An 18,714-nucleotide genomic window follows, 5' to 3' on the forward strand; every position below is an offset into this window, starting at 1 on the left:
CTCCTTCCCTCTCTGACCAAACTTTTCTTGTAGGCGAAGCCCTGATCACCCTCTCAGAGTCTGCCCCACTTGGGACTTCGAGCCAACACATCCTCAAGCGACCAGACTTCGGTAAGACCTACGAACACTGTCAAATACAAGGGTCAATTGCACAGTGTTCCCCACTCCCACGGTCGCCAGCGCCACCGCGTCTAGCCTCTCCGTGACGTCACACGGGGCGCCCGGAAATGGCCGCCGGGCTCCTACGTCATTTGGCAGCGCCGAGTTGGCCGTTGCTATACAGTTGCTGGGAGGAGGCGAGAGGTGGGGTTGCTGGGGCAAAGATCATGCAGGACAGCGAGAGGTTTCCTGGGCATCAGAGGCCGCTAGGCTGGGGATGAAAGAAGCAGGGCAGATGCAAAATCTGGAGAGCGCGGGGGCCGGACGGTCAGTCAGCACCCAGACTGGCAGCATGACCGGTGAGTGTCCAGAATCCTGCTCCCGCCAGCCGCCTATCGCTCTCCTCAGTGCGTCTCCCGCCGTTTCCCTCCGAGTTCCCTGCCTCCCTTCTTCGCCTGCGTTTCTGCTCCCGGGTGTCCCATCCCCGCCCTGAGCGCGTCCCCACCCCGGTCACCGGGATCTCTCGGCCGAGCTGCACTGGCTTTTGAAGTTGCGCTCAGTGCTCCCCTTTCCCTCCCAGGACCCTGGAGCTGGGATCTCCGGGTATCGACGAGCCTGCAAATTCGCCAAACTATGTTTTTTATGTGATTTCAAAATTAACCGCACGGGACACTTCCCTGTATTTCAACTGCTTTACCTTCTAAGGTCATCGTATTTTTAGTTCTGTGTTCTAACCACTTGCCCTTGTTACAACGCCTCATCACAGTCCAAAGTAAAGCTTGCTCCACGGTGATCTGAGATGCAAGGACTTTGCTTAACTTTTTTTTTTTTGGATTGTTCCCATAGCTCCGTGCATCAGTTGTACTGTTTTTTTCCTGCTAGGTGAAAGAGGGCCCAACTTTGGAAAGTGCTGGAAGAGGTTGCCCGCAAGGAGGTTGAAACCAGTCTCCTAATAAGAAAGTGCTTTGATTCTCTCGCACATGAATCCTTTTTCTCTGCCTCCTGCTAAAACAGCTGAATGAGCTAAGGCTGCAGCACCCAAATGGCATTGAGCTTAGTTCTCGTTTTCATCATCAGTAAAATTTTAAAGTGTTTGCCCTCTCTTTTGTAGGTGAAATACCAAGGCTTTCTAAAGTCAACCTTTTCACTCTGCTCAGTCTCTGGATGGAGCTCTTCCCAGCAGTCAAAACCCAAAGACAAAAATCTCAGGTATAATTTGTTGCCTTAGGTAGTTTTTCCGCTTAGACAAGCAACGGTCTAAAGTTCGATTTTATTGCTCTAGTTTTGGTCACACTTAAACAAACTCAACAAGCCTTCAAATTTGCAAAATACCTTCATGGTTTAGTATGATACTTGTAATACGTAGCCGTGATAGTTTCACTTTCAAGTCTAAAAATAGAATATGTGGTTACCATCTCATACTGCCATCTGTGTTTCCTTTGGTCAGGTGTCTGTTAAGGTCTTTGGCTCTTTTTTTTTTTAATTTTTTACAATTAAAAATTTTTTTTATATATATAAATTTATTTATTTATTTATTTAATTTATTTATTGGCTGTGTTGGGTCTTCGTTGCTGCACACGGGCTTTCTCTAGTTGCTGAGACGGGGGGCTACTCTTCATTGTGGTGCGCGGGCTCCTCTTTGCCGTGGCTTCTCTTGTTGCGGAACACAGGCTCTAGGTGCGTGGGCTTCAGTAGTTACGGCACATGGGCTCAATAGTTGTGGCTCACAGGCTCTAGAGCTCAGGCTCAAGAGTTGTGGCACACAGGCTTAGTTGCTCCCTGGTATGTGGAATCTTCCCAGAGCGGGGCTGGAACCCGTGTCCCCTGCATTGGCAGGCGGATTCTTAACCACTGCGCCACCTAGGAAGTCCTAATAGTTTTTTTTTTAATTTATTTTTTTAAGTTTTTAGCTGCATTGAGTCTTTGTTGCTGCTTGGGCTTTCTCTAGTTGTGGCAAGCGGGGGCAACTCTTTGTGGTGCACAGGCTTCTCAGTGCGGTGGCTTCTCTTGTTGCGGAGCCCGGGCTGTAGGTGTGCGCATCAGTAGTTGTGACTGCTGGGCCCTAGAGCGCAGGCTCAGTAGTTGTGGTGCACCGGCTTTAGTTGCTCCTCTGCATGTGGGATCTTCCCGGCCCAGGGATTGAACCGGTGTCCCCTACATTGGCAGGCCAGGCGGATTCTTAACCACTGAGCCACCAGGGAAGTCCCTGGCTCATTTTTTTAATCAAGTCATTTGTTTTCTTACTGTTGAGTTTTAAGAGTTCTTTGTATATTTTGGAGAACAGTCTTTTATCAGATGTGTCTTTTATAAATATTTTCTCCTGGTCTGTGACTTGTCATTCTCTTGACATTGTCTTTTGCAGAGCAGTTTTTAATTTTAATGAAGTCCAGCTTATCATTGATTTCTTTCATGCATCATGCCTTTGGTGTTGTACTTAAAAAGTCATCGCCATACTCAAGATCATCTAGGTTTTCTCCTATGGTTATCTCCTAGAAGTGTTATAGTTTTGTATTTTACATTTAGGTGTATGACTCATTTTGAGTTAATTTTTGTGAAGGGTGTAAGGTCTGTGTGTAGATAGGGAATACACTTTTCATGGTAAAATGATATCTCTTGGAGTAGTTTTCTCCCAATACCTATGTGAAATATTTTCTAAATAATAAAGCATTATTTAAAATGTTATGCATTTTTTCCCAATTTTTCAACCACTACCCTAACCCTACCCTTGCTTCACATATTATTAATGGCTTTGAGAAAGTTCTTCATTTTCTTCATGAATTTTGAAGTCCTTTATTCTTTCTAGTTGTTAATAACTTAGTATTATTTTATGAAAGTAGAAGATTTTTAAGCTGTTGGGTTTTTTGGGTTTTTTTTTTTGGTTTGTTTTGATTTTTTGCTGATGAAATTTGTCTTGAAGAGACAGATTAGAAACAAATGTTTAGAGATTTAAGCCTTTTAAAAGTGCATTTAAAAAGCTGGGCTTTACAATGGAGTATTATTCAACCATGAGAAGGAAGGACTTCCTGCCCATTGGAGCACTGTAAATGGACCTTGAGTACATTATGCTAACTTAGATAAGTCAGACAGAGAAAGACAAGTACTGTATGATTTCACTTATATGTAAAATCTAGAAAAGCCAAACTAAGAGTAAAATGGTGGTTACCATGGTCTGGGGTATGGGGGGACAGGACAGATATTGTTTAAGGGTACAAACTTATGAGTAGTAAATAGGCCCTGGAGATCTTATGCACAGTGTAGTGAACGTAGAAAACAATATTGTATTATAATCATCAGACTTGCTAAGAGACTAGGATGTAATTATTCCAGCTATTAAAAAGAAGTGAATAGTTATGTAACATGATAGAGGTGCTAATTATTGCTACAATGGGAATCACATTACAATATATGAATGTATCAAATTAACATGTTATACGCCTTAATTTTGTGCAGTGTTACATGTCAAATATATTTCAATTAAAAATAAATTAATTAAATAAAAGCTGGCCTTTTTACAAATTGAGTAATAATTTTGAAGAACCTTTTCTTAATATCAAGATTTGGTCTCATTTTAATTCATTCACACACACACAAATGCCAAGAATATATCCTGTTCTTTGTCAGCAGACAGGTACATTAAATTAAATAAGTCCACTGTTAAATGCACATGATGTTCATAAGATTAAGATCTTTTTCCTATTAAGAGAGGAAAAACGTTCTTTAGGCTAAAGTGATAAATTTATTTCACTTAAATTCTTTATCCTGCTTTTGCTATACAAAGTAAGTCATGGAAACTCTTAAGATGCAATTTCACATGTACTTGTATTGGAGACATTGCTTTTGACACTTCACAAACCTTTGTCTTTTTAAAAATAAAACATTTTTATATGTTATGAAAGTAATACCTGTTTATTATTTATAAAATGGACAGAAGAAAAAAAATCTCTCATAATTCCACCACCTAGAGACTACTAATATTTTTGTGTTGTTTCTCAATCTTTTTTCTCTATTTCCATTACTCATTTGATATCATTTAATTCTGGATCCTGCCCTTTTCACTTAACATGGGAAAATGTTCATGCTGTAGTACTATTATAATTCTGGAGTGGCAACTTAGTCTAATGCTTTGGGAGTAGCCAGTGGTTTTGCAGTTAGCTTGCCTGGGTCCAAATCCTGGCTCCACCTCTTACTAGTTGTGTAACCTTGGGTGAGTTACTTTATCCCTTTCTGTGTCAACTTCCTAATCTGTGAAATGGAATGTTACTGATAATACTACGTGGAACTTTTGTTGAAAAATGAATGACTTAATATTTGTAGGTCTTAGATAGTGCCTGTCATATACTATGTATTTTATGTGTTTGCTATTTTTATTTAGTTTTATTTTTTCATTCATTTTTTTAAACTAAATTTTTTTTAAAAGTTCACCAATTTCTCCCATTCCCACCCTTGTCTTTGTTAACCACCATTCTGTTCTCTGTGTCTACGAACTCGGGGATTTTTATTTGCTTGCTTTTAAATCTCACATATAAGAGAGATCATATGGAATTTGTCTTTCTCTGTCTGACTTACTTCACTTAGCATAATGCCCTTGAGATCCCTTTGTGTTGTTGCAGATGGCAAGATTTTGTTCTGTTTTATGGGTAAATAATATTCTATTGTGTGTGTATGTATATATATGCCACAATTTCTTTATCTGTTCATCTGTTGATGGACACTTAGATTATTTTCGTATTTTGGCTATTGTAAGTAAATGATGCTACAGTGAACATTGGGAGTGCATATTACTCTTCAAGTTAGTGTTTTCATCTTCTTTGGATAAATACCCAGAAGTGAAATTGCTGGATCATCTTGTAGTTCTGTTAATTTTTAGAGGAACTTCCATACTGTTTTCCATAGTCCCTGAACCAATTTATACCCTCACCCACAGTGCATGAGGCTTCCCTTTTCACCACATCCTCCCCAACACTTGTTACATCTAGGTTTTTTTTCTTAATTAATTAATTAATTTATTGGCTGTGTTGGGTCTTCGTTGCTGCACTCGGGCTTTCTCTAGTTGTGGCAAGCAGGGGCTACCCTTTGTTGTGGCGCGCGGGCTTCTCATTGCAGTGGCTTCTCTTGTTGCAGAGCACGGGCTCTCAGTGCACCAGCTTCAGTAGTTGTGGCATGTGGGCTCAGTAGTTGTGGTACACGTTGCTTAGTTGAGGCATGTGGGATCCTCCCGGACCAGGGATTGAACATGTGTCCCCTGCCTTGGCAGGCAGATTCTCAACCATGCGCCACCAGGGAAGTCCCACTTCTAGTTTTTTTTGATAATAGCCATTCTAACAGGTATGAGATGATATCTCGTGATTTTGATTTGCATTTCCCTGATGTTTAATGATGTAGAGCATCTTTTCGTGTACCTGTTGGCCATCTGTATATCTTCTTTGGAAAAATGTCTATTCAGATCTTCTGTCCATTTTTTTTTTTAATAAATTTATTTATTTTATTGGCTGTGTTGGGTCTTTTTTGCTGTGCGTGGGCTTTCTTTTTTTAGTTGCTGTGAGTGGGGGCTACTCTTCATTGTGGTGCATGGGCTCCTCATTGCTGTGGCTTCTCTTGTTGCAGAGCACAGGCTCTAGGCACGTGGGCTTCAGTAGTTGCAGCACATGGGCTCTAAAGCGCAGACTCAGTAGTTGTGGCGCACGGGCTTAGTTGCTCCGCAGCATGTGGGATCTTCCTGGAGCAGGGATTGAACCCGTGTCCCCTGCGTTGGCAGGCAGATTCTCAACCACTGCGCCACCTAGGAAGCCCTCTTCTGTCCATTTTTTAATTGGATTTGTTGGGTTTTTTGCTATTGAGTTGTATGAATTCTTTATGGGTATTTTGGATATTAGCCTTCTGTCAGACATGTGATTTGCAGATATCTTCTCCCATTCAGTAGGTTGCCTTTTCGTTTTCTTGATGGTTTCTTTTGCTGTGCAGAAGGTTTTTAGTTTATTGTATTCCCAGTTGTTTATTTTTGCTTTCGTTGCTTTTGCTCTTGGTGTCAGATTCAAAAAATTGCCAAAGTCTATGTCAAGCAGCTTACCACCTGTTTTCTTCTAGGAGTTTTATGGGTTTTATTATCATTTTATTGTCCTCTTAATGATTGTGTAAGAGTCCATTGTAGAAATGTAATATGTTTATTCCCTTATTATTGGACATTTAAATGGTCATTTTTACCAGCCTTAGGAAATTATTAACTACAACAACTCTGGAATATAACTGCTATCTGAGTTTTCTATGTTGTCAAATATTTACACTGTACGAGTGTGCCTTGAGGATTGTTCAGCAAGTGATATACATTGAGTATAAAGAGTAAGAATTTTTAATAATCCAGTCTAAAACTAGACAAATGAGTAGGAGAGAAACTAATTATTTATGAGACTTCTGAGGAAAAAACCATAAGTAATTAAAAGTTTTAAAATAGAAATCGAGTACTGTTGAACATGGCTGTCATCTAAAAATAGTTATCTTTCCTACTGGTTCATAGTTTTAAATATCAGTTAAGTAAGACTTATCTAAATTGTCTGAATATTACTTTAGTAAGAATTAGAATAACTGCAATGTTCTCTCCTATTTCTCTACACATCACATATTGTCTTCCTCTCCCAGCTCTTCCCGTTGTGTCCTCTGGTACCTTAGCTTTATGCTAAAAGACCTCATGTACTTTTCCAGAACAGAAGTAATATAGCATAACGGTGAAGACAGTGGATTTGGGGCTCAGATCCTTGCTTACCCATTTATTAGCTATGTAACCATGGTTGAGATATTGAATCTCTATCCACAACTTCTTCATCTGGAAAATGGGAATACTCATAGCTACTTTTGTAAAGTTATGAAGATTACCTGAGGTAATTTAGGGCCGGGTACATGGTATCAGGACCTGATATCATGTCCCAGTAAATGTTAGGTATTATTACAGTTATTATCATACATATAATCAGCATCAGCACTACTACTGTCCACACCCCCATAATTTCACTGCCGTCATTACTTCCTCCACTTCATGTTCTGCTTGGACAGAAACCTCATTCCCAGGACATGGCTTTCCTTGTAAACTTTTTAGAGGTTGCTCCTTTTCTAGCATTCAGTACTTGTTTCAGAAAACTAAGAGGTCAACATACACCAAGTTTGCCATTCCCACTTTCAAACTTTCTTCGATGTATTGCATATCCCACCTACTTTGGGGCTCACAGAATTCTGCTATTTCACCCTGTTATCCACTTACCTCATAGTCACTTTCCTGTGTTCATAAATCATAAACTCTATAAGAGCTGCATCCTGAGCAACTGGGTTTATGGCTGGCACATAGAAAGGGTTCAATAAATATTTGTTGAATTAATAAATGAAAAATAAATCTGCTATGAAAATTTGTGTCCAGAAGCTGGTTGGATAGATGGATAGATGGGTGGATGGATGGATGAGTGAATGAATTTATCCCCTGGTTCAAAACTTTCTACTTCAAATTTTACTTTTAGAGGAGACTTATGGACATTCCTGTATTAGTGTCAGCAAAGCTCATGGCTTAAAATAACACAAATGTATATTCGAAATGGGTCTCACTAGACTAAAATCAGAATGTTGTCAGGGCTGCATTCCTTCTATAGACCTTCAAAGAGACTGTTTCCTTGCCTTTTCCAGCTTCTAGAGACTGCCCACATTCCTTAGCTTGTGAACCTCTTCTTCCATCTTCAATGCCAGCAGTGGTGGGATGAGTGTTTCTCGTGTTGCATCCCTCTAGCACTGACTCTCCTGCCTCCCTCTTTCACTTATAAGGACCCTTGTGATTACTTTGGGCCCACCCAGTTAATCCAGGACAACTCCCCATCTCAAAATGATTAGCAACCTTAATTCCATATGCAACCTTTCCATGTAACATAACATAGCCACAGGCTCCAGGGATTGGGACAGGGAGGTCTTTGGGGGACCATTATTCCGCCTACCACAATCCATAGTTCATAGCTTTGCTGCATAGTTCCTTACCTTCCCAGTGCCAGGTAATTTACCTCTATTCCCCTTTAGTCCTTCTTAGCCATGGCCACTTTAGGACTTTTCCATTACTCAAAACTGCCCCAAATCTGAAACCTTAAACAACAGAATTTTATTTTTAATTCTTCTGTATTTTGGAAAAGTACTCAGGGGCCAGATTATAAAAGCCTTATTTACTAGCTTGAGTAGTCTGAACTTGAACCTGAATGAAGCAGGAAGTCAATATGGAGTTTCATCGGGGACAAAATAAGTGGCCACAGCCAAAGAAACCATCCTTTAAATAGGAACTATTGAATTAATCACATCTTATGTATTAATCTTTTTTTTTTCCTTAATCTGCTTTTAATTAGGAAAGGGAGGAAGGAAAGCATGGACCCTTAGGAGATAATGAAGAGATGGCCAGAGTATCAACTGACAAAAAACAGGTGAATTTTTATGATTAAGAAAAAAGACATATACTCATAATAACAAAGCAAAAGGAATGGTATAAAGTAGAATAAAATCCTTTTTATACTCAAGTTCCCCATTCCCACTTCCAAGAGAGTTTTTGTATACTTTTCGAAAAATCATACAGTTACAAGACTATACACGTCTCTACAAAGGTTGGGGTGGGGGGGAGCAGAGAACAGATGGGATTCTGTATTCTATAATATGTTCCTACATCTTGCTCTTTTTTAGTTTTTCAAATTTAACTCTTGTCACCTTCCCATATTATATAGATGTGTTGAGAAACACTCTTCCATATTCTCTCAAACTCCAACCCATCCTGTTGGTCTCACCAAGAATGCAAGGCCCTCACTGTTCTTTACCGAGGCCATCGCTCAAGAGTTGAGTTTGCAGCAAGCAACCTTGATAATGTCTCCCTCTGGGACATAGAACAGGTTTGCTCACTATTTGTGATAAAATACAACAGAATTCCCAAGCTCAGCATTCCTCTCCTGTAACACAACCGACTTCAAGCCCAGGAATCCATATGGGCCCATCCGCATAACCCTCTTGTGGAACTTGTGGGCAAGGGAACCATCACAGACGTGATGCTCTCACTGCTTGCTGTGCTGTGAACCATAAAGTTCTTTGTTCTGACCCAGGAGTTTCATGTCTCGTGCTAGCATCCATGAAGCAGTACCGGGCTAACTCACTAGCTTGTAAGTAGGGTAAAAATCAAAGCCCAAACCTGACAAGATGAACCTTGTTCTTTTTAATATTGCATAGTATTTCCTTGCTATTTTAATCTTTTGAGTTTTCCAGAGAGATTCTGATTCATTGGGTGTGGAGTGGAGACATGTATATTTTGAAAAAGTTACCTTGATGATTCTGATGTACATTCCTGGAGATTTCCTGATTATTTCTGAGAGTGAGTCTCTAAAATGCCCAACAAGAATATAGAAATAATTTATTTTAGAATATTTAAATGTTTTTAATTATGAGAAAGGCAAAAGGGAAAAAAGTAGTGAATCGCCATTTAAGTAAATTTATTAGTTCTTATACAAATCAGACTGTCCTCTTTTGCCTATGTTTTAACGTAAAACTCTGTGACTAGGATTACATAGACGACTTGCCAAGATGTTAGTGAAGTGAAGCAAAATCAGGATCCAGAACAGTGATTCACTGCAAAGATTCAGTCTTCTGGGAGTTGGAGTAAGTGGAAGTACCGAAATGGAATGCAACTTAGGCTTTTATTGGTTTTGTTTTGTTTTAAGTTTGGGATGGAAAAATCTTAGTCTCAAACTTGATATTTTGGCCTTAGCGAGAAACGAAATGGAAAAAAAAAGGTATTTTCTGAAGTGAAAAGGACTCTAGACAAAAAAGTGATAAATAAACTTGGCCTTAAAGATTGTTCCAATAAAAAAATAAATTGTTGAGTATGCTTCCCATTTTTTTAGGAACAATTTTTTTAGTCTTTTGTGGTAAGGGTTTCTGGCTTTATTTCTGTCTGCTTAACTACTTAGAAAATCGAAAGTTAAAATCATTTAATTGCAGCCATTTCCATTGGTCATAATTGGTTCATTTTAATAAAATGAGCTCTAGTCTACTGAGATCTTTTGATAAGGTCTCATCAGTGATAATTTTTTAAAAACTTGCTGGAGGTATTTAGAAGTAGATATTAATATATACTTTGTGTTTGAAGAACATAAAACTCTAAGAAATTTTGGGATAGAGAGGGGAAAGGATTCAAGGTAAATCTAAGGCTAATTTTAATAGCCAATGTAGACAGGCCTTTCATATTTTAGCTATATTTTTGGATATATATTTTGTAAGGGAAAGATTTTTAAGTATCCAGAATGTTTAGGAGATGGTTGATTACCTCTGAAAGGGAATTCTATAAAATCTCTATTCCTTCTTTTTAGACATTTTGCAAAGTATCATTCTCCATAGTTTCAAAAATTTGTACTCATAATTGAAACTGAAACTTGACTATTGTAGTTAATATGGCTTTGGTCTGATCTTTAATGTGATTTCAAATGTGTCCTGTTGGGAATAACTGTAGAGTAAAATACCTTTGAAAGGGAGTAGGGAGTAATGGACACTCTGTTCTCAGCCCAAGTCCCCTTCATATTGTAAAATCCCTTATGAACCCAAGGATTAGGTTTACATTCCTTACTTCAGGATCTTTTGCTGCGAAAACGACATAGACTATTTTGTGGCTTATGTAGAACTGATTTTTAACCTTAGTCTCTTTTATCTTATATTAATATTGTTACAGCAGCTTTTTTGATTAGTATCTGTATAAGTTAGGACACTTTAGGTTTAAAGTAACCACTCTTTAGAACTCAACCAGTGCTCAGCCTCTGGGGCTTAAAGCAAAGTCAGCCCAGTCCCTTACTGTGGGTGGGAGACTCCTGAGATAGCTGCAGTTTACTGCTCTGGCTTTCAGTTCTCTCTTCCTAACACCTGAGGGTATGTCATCCTTTCTTTTGAGCTTGACTATACATTTAAAAACATTTTAAAAATTATAAGTAATATATATATATTTGTAGGAGGTGGGTCCTACCCACGTTAGTGTAGACTGCTATAGTCCTAAAAATTAGTAGAGTCATTTTTTAGAAAGAAGTTGAGATTTATCTTTATTTTAGGCAGTGTTTAAAATATTTTAAAATTTAGTAGATGTAAGCTTTTATATAGAGGATGGATAAACAACAAGGTCCTACTATAGAGCACAGAGAACTATATTCAACATCCTATGATAGACCATAATGGGAAAGAATATTTAAAAAAAAAGAATGTATATATATGTATAATTGAATCACTTTGCTGTACAGCAATAAGACAACATTGTAAATCAACTATACTTCAATAAAAATCTTTTTTTGAAAATTTAAGATGACCTCTGATTTAGTTCTGCCTTTTACCATCTATGGGTCTTTCATAGAGTCATATAAACTCTCTGGGCTTTGCTTACCCATGTGTAAAACCACAGGGTTTTCCAAGTTTTTCCTTATTACTATCTAGAAGCTTAATACTAAGTAGTCTTAGATTAGGTGCTGTAAGAAACAAGTCAAATTGACTTCATTATTGCCCTTTACTAGGTTAAAATGTATTCATTTTTTACTAGGATAAGTTTATGATAATGAAATGGTTAATTGTTTGGTTAATAAAGCCTAGATTTAGAAAATTTCTGGTATAAAGTCAACATTAAACTTTCAGAAAAATTTTTGGACCTAGTGAGAAATGTGCTTTTGTTCAAACTGTGTTCAGATGAAAAACTAAATAAAACTTTCATTTTATTAATAAGTCAAGTATAATCCATGATATGATCATTAGACATTATAACTAATCACATAAATTATAAAACAAATTATTTTGTATCTTAATGTAGGTGAAGAGAACTGGTCTTGTGGTGGTGAAAAACATGAAAATTGTTGGTCTCCACTGTTCAAGTGAAGATTTACATGCTGGGAAGATCGCTCTGATAAAACATGGGTCGAGACTGAAAAACTGTGACCTTTATTTTTCCAGAAAACCATGTTCTGCTTGTTTGAAAATGATTGTAAATGGTGAGTGCAGATAAGGCTTTGCTGGGGATTAATAGCGTTTATCTGAGAACAAATCAAGTGGGGACAAATTGCCTAAATACCAAAGAGATAATTTAGAAATAGAAATATGTATCTGAAGACAGTGTGATATACTGTAAGAAGGAGTTGGAAAATATGGATTCTGGTCTCAGCTCTGTCACTAACTAATTGGATGACCCACTGTGTATTGGTAGACATTACTAGCTGCTATAACAAATAAACACCAAGATTTCAATGGCTTAATATACTAGACACTTAGTCACCTATGTGATAGTCCAACGCAAGTGTTGCTGAACAGCAGACAGCTGTTCTCCACGTGGTTGATCCATGGGCCTAGGCATCTTTTTTCTGTCTTATTGCTACTGTCATTCCTTCCGGCCTCCTCTGCATCTAGAGACAGAGAGTACAGAATGCACACCTGCTTCTTGAAAACCCTGGCCTGGGAGTCACAGACATCATTTCTGTTCACATCCATTGTGGGAACTGTAGTTCTTGGCTGGGCGGCTGCCTGCCGATGACTACTTTACCCTTTGGAAGGAGGAGCACAAAGTATTACTGTAGAGCTGTCTTTCTCTGCTGCACTGGGCTAGTCACTAATCCTCTTTGTGCTTGTGATTCTGTTTTGCACCCAGGTGAGTATTCAGACCACTTTCCTATTTAAAAAATAGTACGAGGGTGAGTCAAAAATTATCCACACTCTGAATTGCTACAGCCAGAGTGCAGATAATTTTTGACTCACCCTCATATGTTTTTTACATAGGCACTGTGATATTGTGATTTATAGTATGAATTATATACTTAGTCTTCATTCCATTCTGGACACAGAGCAACTAAAATCTTTTGAATTTCCCGAGTGATAAGAGTGAGAAAGCTTTTTTTTTTTGTTATTCATAACAAGTCCCTTTCCACCACTACTGAGTTTATGTGAATGAGGTAACTTTTGGGACTCCCCTATGGATGGGGCCTGGTTGCCAGGGGAAACAACCAGGTGGCTAGAGGGTTGGAACATTCAGCCTCACACCCCCCTCCGCCCCCCCAGACCTCTGGGAGGAGAGAAGGGCTGGAGTTTGAGTTCAAACACCAATAGCTAGTGACCTAATCAATCATGCCTATGTAATAAAGCTTCCTTAGAACCCAAAAGGACAGGGTTCAGATTGCTTCTGGGGAAAAAAAAGGCTAATATAGTTCCTAATTCTTTCCTTCAAGCTGTTATTTGGGGGCAAAAACCGATTTAATGTAACACATCATATAGTACCGAATGAGTAATACAAGCTGTGATATATGAGCTCAGAGGAGACACAGTAATCCCTGCAGGTTGGCATGTTATAAATAGCTGGGGCTTAAGCTGGACCTTCATGGGTAAGATGTAGAGGAGGAGGAACACATTCCTGGTCAGGAGGACAATGCATGCGGGGTCATCAAGTTGTGAGAAGTAGGGTTCCCGGTGGGGGGGGGGGGGTCTGTGTTTGAAGCGGAAAATTATTCTTGAAGAGAATAGTGGCAGATGGATTATAATGATAGGTCGGGGCCTTAATGGAGAACTCTGAAAAACTGTCTGGCCTTTGGGCTTTATCTCATAGAATAGAGTTCCTAAACTTGTTTTGAGGAAGAGCCTTTTTTGTTTATATCAGAGTCTTAAGAGTAAGGATCAGATTGGGGTGAGGGCAGTTCCCTTGAGCTACAAGTGGAAGTACTTCCAGAATAATGGTCCTGTGACTAGAACCTACTGGCCTACAACAAGTATTTCAAGTAGGTATGTAGGTATCTATGAGGAATTAGTAGATTGTGTAGCCTTTCCCCTGCAGTTACGAATAGAGAAGGTAAGTGTGATAGCGGTGGTGCATTTTTTTCCCTCCTTTTCCCAATTAACTGGGCAGATTGGATATTCTTTTCATCACTTATGATAATTGACCTATAATTCCTATTATAGATAATGTGGAGCCATTGAAGATTTTTGAGCAGGTTGTAACATGATTAAGATTATTACTTTCTGTTATTGATTTGGAATATGGAGAGATAAGAGGTTGAGAGCTTGATTAGTAGCCATAGGTAAGGTGTAAAATAGGGTTCAGGTGGTGGCATTGATCTAGAAAGGAAAGAATGTGAAAGAACCAAACATTTGTTGACTGATCTCTTCTAGAGTCAAGAGAGGAGAGTAAATAAAAGTTGTGTTTTGCACTGAGTTGACTTGAGCACTCTTAATAGCCTCAGAGCCAAGAGTTAGAAAAATAGAGTGCAGTCATTCACCACTGCTTGATGTCTTTGAGTTCAGACACTTAAACCTGGCAAGAGATAATGAAATGTGGAAAATCAGGAAGGACATGCAGTGGAAATGCTTTTATATTGGTATTAGAGCTGTATGTAAATAAAATTGCTATGTTTGATTAGGCTTATATATTATTTAGTTATCTTGGGAAAGGGGCATTTTTTAAACCCATGCTATAGCTAACTTACTTCAGTTATAATTACCTTGTTACCTCAGTTACAAAGCAAACATTTCTAAAGCATAGTGGTTTTCAAAGTGTCGTCTGTGACCTCCTCATGGTCCACAAGGTCAAAACTTATTTTCATAATAATACTACATTTATGCTAATACTACTAAAAAAATGTTGAGTAAAACTACTGTTGCCATTGTATGAATCAAGGCGGTAGTAGTCATAGTCATTGTACTTTTCCATAGCCACCTACTTGGAGTTTTAAAAAAAAAAAGGTGGGAGGTGTAGCGTTTCATGTAAGAATGTCATTAATGAAACAGTAAAAAAAAATAATAAAAATTTTATTAAACTCCAGCCCTTGAGTATACACATCTTTTTAAGATTCTGTATGAGAAAATAGGAGGTGGACATAAAACGCTTTTGCTATAAACCTAGGTATGAAGTTTGCCTTAAGGAAAACCGCTTATGCAGTTGTTTGAGTTACGATTTGAATTATCCAGTTTTTTTCATGGAACACCATGAACTGACAAACTATAGTTATTTAGACTCGGCTATTTGGCAGACATTTTCTCAGAAATGAATGAAGTGAATCTGTGACTTTGAGGAAAACAACTGACAGTATTTATTGCCAATGATAAAATTTGAGCCTTCAAGTGAAAATTAGAATTTTGAAAAACTCCTATCTCCATCATGAGCTTACAGCATCCCAATGCTTAAAAACTCTTCTGATGAGATTGGTGGTTATAGTTATGAATGATTTGGTTTTTTTTTAAGTATTGTGAAATCAGTAAACTCCTGTTTTCCAGATGACCAATGCACGATGCTAGAAAATCATGCATGAGTAAAAGAGCCGTTCTAAGTGTAAGACCAGTGAACGTCAACGTAACAGTACAAAAAGTTTGTTGCGTGATTTCAGATTCCACACTGTAACTCACCTCTAAGAAACTATCCCTTCTCAAAGTTTTATGTAGTGTGAAAGAATATTCATAATTTCTGAAATGGCCGTTAAAATACTCCTTTTTTAACTGCATATCATGTGAGGCCAGACACTTTTTGTATACTTCGATGGAAAACTAAGGCAACAGATTAAAAGCAGAAGCAGATTTGAGAACCCAGCTATCTTCTAGAGAGATTTGTATAAACTTTAATGCCATTCTTCTCAACTAGTTTTTGTTGTTGTTTTGGAAAATATAGTTATTTTTTATTGAACTTTGTTATTTATATTAATTTATAATAGGTTCTTTATTGCTATTTAATGAATTAATTAATATTTTAAAATTTTGTTTTAATTTTCTAATGCAGTAAATATCAGTAGATATAGTCCACATAAACAAAAACTCTTGGGTCCTCACTGATTTTTGAGTGTGACAGTCTGAGACCAAAAAAAGTTGAGAACTTTTGTTATAGCTTTTGCTACTAGTACAAGAAAATTCGTTCAAACATTAGTCATCCCCTCTTCTCCTTGAATCAAGGTTACTAGAAGCAACCAGAATGCTGAGATGAAAGATTGACCATTACTGCTGGTTAGGAAATGAATTATGAGAACTCCAACTAAGGGAAAGAAAAACAGCAAAAGGAAACATTCTGATAATAGCTTTGAGGCCTTCAAAATTACTTTACAGCCCAAGCCTCAGTAAGAGTCAGTAGTAGCAGGGAGTAGATAGAAATGTGCATTTGTTCAACTCTAATTTTTTAGTTTATTTCTTCAAAAATAGAAAACCTATGGGCCATCTGTCTGTTCACTGCTGGGCACAATCATAGACAACGTAAACGCCTCTCCTAGCAGAAATTACATGGGACACTAGCAAAGAGGTTTCTTTGTGTAAAATACTAACTGATTAATGAACCTTTATGTGCTTAGTTCTGTATAAGGCATCTCATTGTTCAAACACAAATTTAAAACCTTTTTTCATGTTTGTTATCCAGATTTGTTTTCTCTTTTGTAAATTGTTCATATATTTTGTCTCTCTTGAGGCTTTATTGTTCTTGTCAATTTGTGCTCTTAATGAATTAAAATTTCTATGTATCAAAGATTACTTTCCTCTGTTACATGGATTGAAAAATGTTCCTTCTAGTTTGTTGTTTTGTCTTCAATTTTGTGGACTTAAAAACAATATTGCTTCCTCTTCCCCTGCTTCCCTCACATTATAAATTCTTTGTGGACATTTTGGATAACTGTATATTTTATCATGAGGAAGACTGTAAAGAGTTAAACCATTCCCCTATTTTGGCCATTTAGGTTTTTTCTATGTTTTTAGTGTTTTAAACAATGCTGCACTAAACATATGCATGCATGAATTTTCTTTTGTCTTTATTTCAAATATTTTCTTAGAAGAGTTTCCCAGAGGAAGAGTTTCCCAGAGTATAGGTACATTTTTCATAAGTGGACGAATTGTTTATTTCAGGTACAAAACTCTAGCCAATATCAATTATGCTATGAGATTTCTAAAAGCAGCCATTTAATTACTTGGAAGACTCTGATATATAGTCCCAGCTCTGGGCTTTGGGACCACACTTAGCAAAGGTAAGTATTCCACGAATACATTCCATGGGCTTTGTTGTCGACAAACTTTTCCTATAAAGGGCCAGACAGTAAGTATTTTAGGCTTTGCAAGTGGTATCGTATCCATACAGCTATTCAAGTCTCAACTCAGCTACTCCATTGTAGTACAGAAACAGCCAGAGATGATGTCAATGGTTAGGTTTGTCTGTGTTCCCACAAATCTTTATGGGCACTGAAATTTGGATTTTATATAATTTACATGTCACAAAGTATTTTTCTTTTGTATTTCCCAACTATTTAAAACTGTGAAATCCATTGTTGACCTGCAAGCTGTATAAAAATAGGCAACAGGACAGATTTGGTCTGTGGCCATGGTTTGCCAACACTTGGGCTATATTATTGGTGACTTGGTAACAGACTTTTATTATATTGGGACCTCTGGATCTACTGCAATGATATGGTGGATTTATCAAGAAAATCCTTAATTTCAACATGCATCTGATAACTGCCTTTCATATTTTGTGTTTCAGCTGGAGTTAACCGAATTTCATATTGGCCTGCGGATCCAGAAATAAGTTTGCTTACTGAGGCTTCTAGTTCTGAAGATGCAAAGTTAGATGCCAAAGCAGTGGAAAGATTGAAGTCAAACAGTCGGGCCCATGTGTGTGTCTTACTTCAGCCTTTGGTGTGTTATATGGTGCAGTTTGTAGAGGAGACTTCTTACAAGTGTGACTTTATTCAAAAAATTTCAAAAACATTGCCGGACACTAACATTGACTTTTATTCTGAATGTAAACAAGAAAGAATAAAAGAATATGAAACGATATTTTTGGTTTCCAATGAAGAAATGCATAAGCAAATACTGATGACTATAGGTTTGGAGAACCTGTGTGAAAATCCATACTTTAGCAATCTAAGGCAAAACATGAAAGACCTTATCCTACTTTTGGCCACAGTGGCTTCCAGTGTGCCCAACTTTAAACACTACGGATTTTATTGTAGCAATACTGAACAGATTAATGAAATTCACAATCAGAGTTTGCCACAAGAAATTGCAAGGCACTGCATGATTCAGGCCAGGTTATTGGCATATCGAACTGGTGAGTTATATGCTTAGTTCATAAATTGGGGTTGATTGGGTCATATTTGTCTCAGAAGTAAAGTGTTCATTTCATCTATGGTCGCGTTTATTGACTCTTAGATACTATTGTTTTGCTGGTCATACAAATACAGAAAAGTTAATGAGACCTTTGAGTAGACAGCTCTTTCTTAGAGGAGTTTTAGGATTTCTTGTGGCCCATATTTGGTGCTACATTTATAAATCAGGATCTGATTAGGCCCTTTCTGCTTCTTGCTTTTATCATTTCACAGTTGAATAAGCCCCTCCACTAGAGACAGAACAAAAAGAGAGGGGTGAGAGAACCAGAATTATTCATTATTTTTTAACTCTTCAATATTCTGTATGTGTTCAGTATTCAATAACAACTTTAAAATCTTTAAACTAAAAATATGAATTCAAAATAACCAGTAGAATCAAGGTAAAGGAATTTTGGCAGATTCTTCCAATTTCTGGTATGTGTTCAGTCAGCAAATGGAGAAATCAAACATTTTTACTTTATTAAGTTGTACGTGAGTATGTATGTGAAAAGGGAAA

At 37.7% G+C, this 18,714-nt stretch overlaps 1 protein-coding gene across 7 annotated transcripts in view; it reads left to right on the forward strand.

Annotated features, from left to right (window-relative positions):
- The first annotated feature begins 284 nt into the window (after nucleotides 1-284).
- CDADC1 (cytidine and dCMP deaminase domain containing 1) overlaps nucleotides 285-18,714 on the forward strand; it is a 44,803-nt gene continuing 26,373 nt past the window's right edge. For 2 of the 7 annotated variants that reach the window (XM_057707524.1, XM_057707525.1), the window contains exons 1-5: nucleotides 285-458; nucleotides 1,211-1,308; nucleotides 8,460-8,534; nucleotides 11,927-12,104; nucleotides 17,591-18,160. In XM_057707524.1, coding sequence (XP_057563507.1) covers nucleotides 377-458; nucleotides 1,211-1,308; nucleotides 8,460-8,534; nucleotides 11,927-12,104; nucleotides 17,591-18,160 — 1,003 coding nt within the window. In that variant the 5' untranslated portion in view covers nucleotides 285-376. Of the gene's footprint in view, nucleotides 459-1,210; nucleotides 1,309-8,459; nucleotides 8,535-9,349; nucleotides 9,464-9,649; nucleotides 9,748-11,926; nucleotides 12,105-17,590; nucleotides 18,161-18,714 lie in introns of those variants that run through there. The other 5 variants (XM_057707529.1, XM_057707527.1, XM_057707528.1 and 2 more) reach the window with 5 other exon arrangements.

The sequence above is a fragment of the Hippopotamus amphibius genome, chromosome 14 (assembly GCF_030028045.1).
Source record: "Hippopotamus amphibius kiboko isolate mHipAmp2 chromosome 14, mHipAmp2.hap2, whole genome shotgun sequence".
Taxonomy (NCBI): Eukaryota; Metazoa; Chordata; class Mammalia; order Artiodactyla; family Hippopotamidae; genus Hippopotamus; species Hippopotamus amphibius.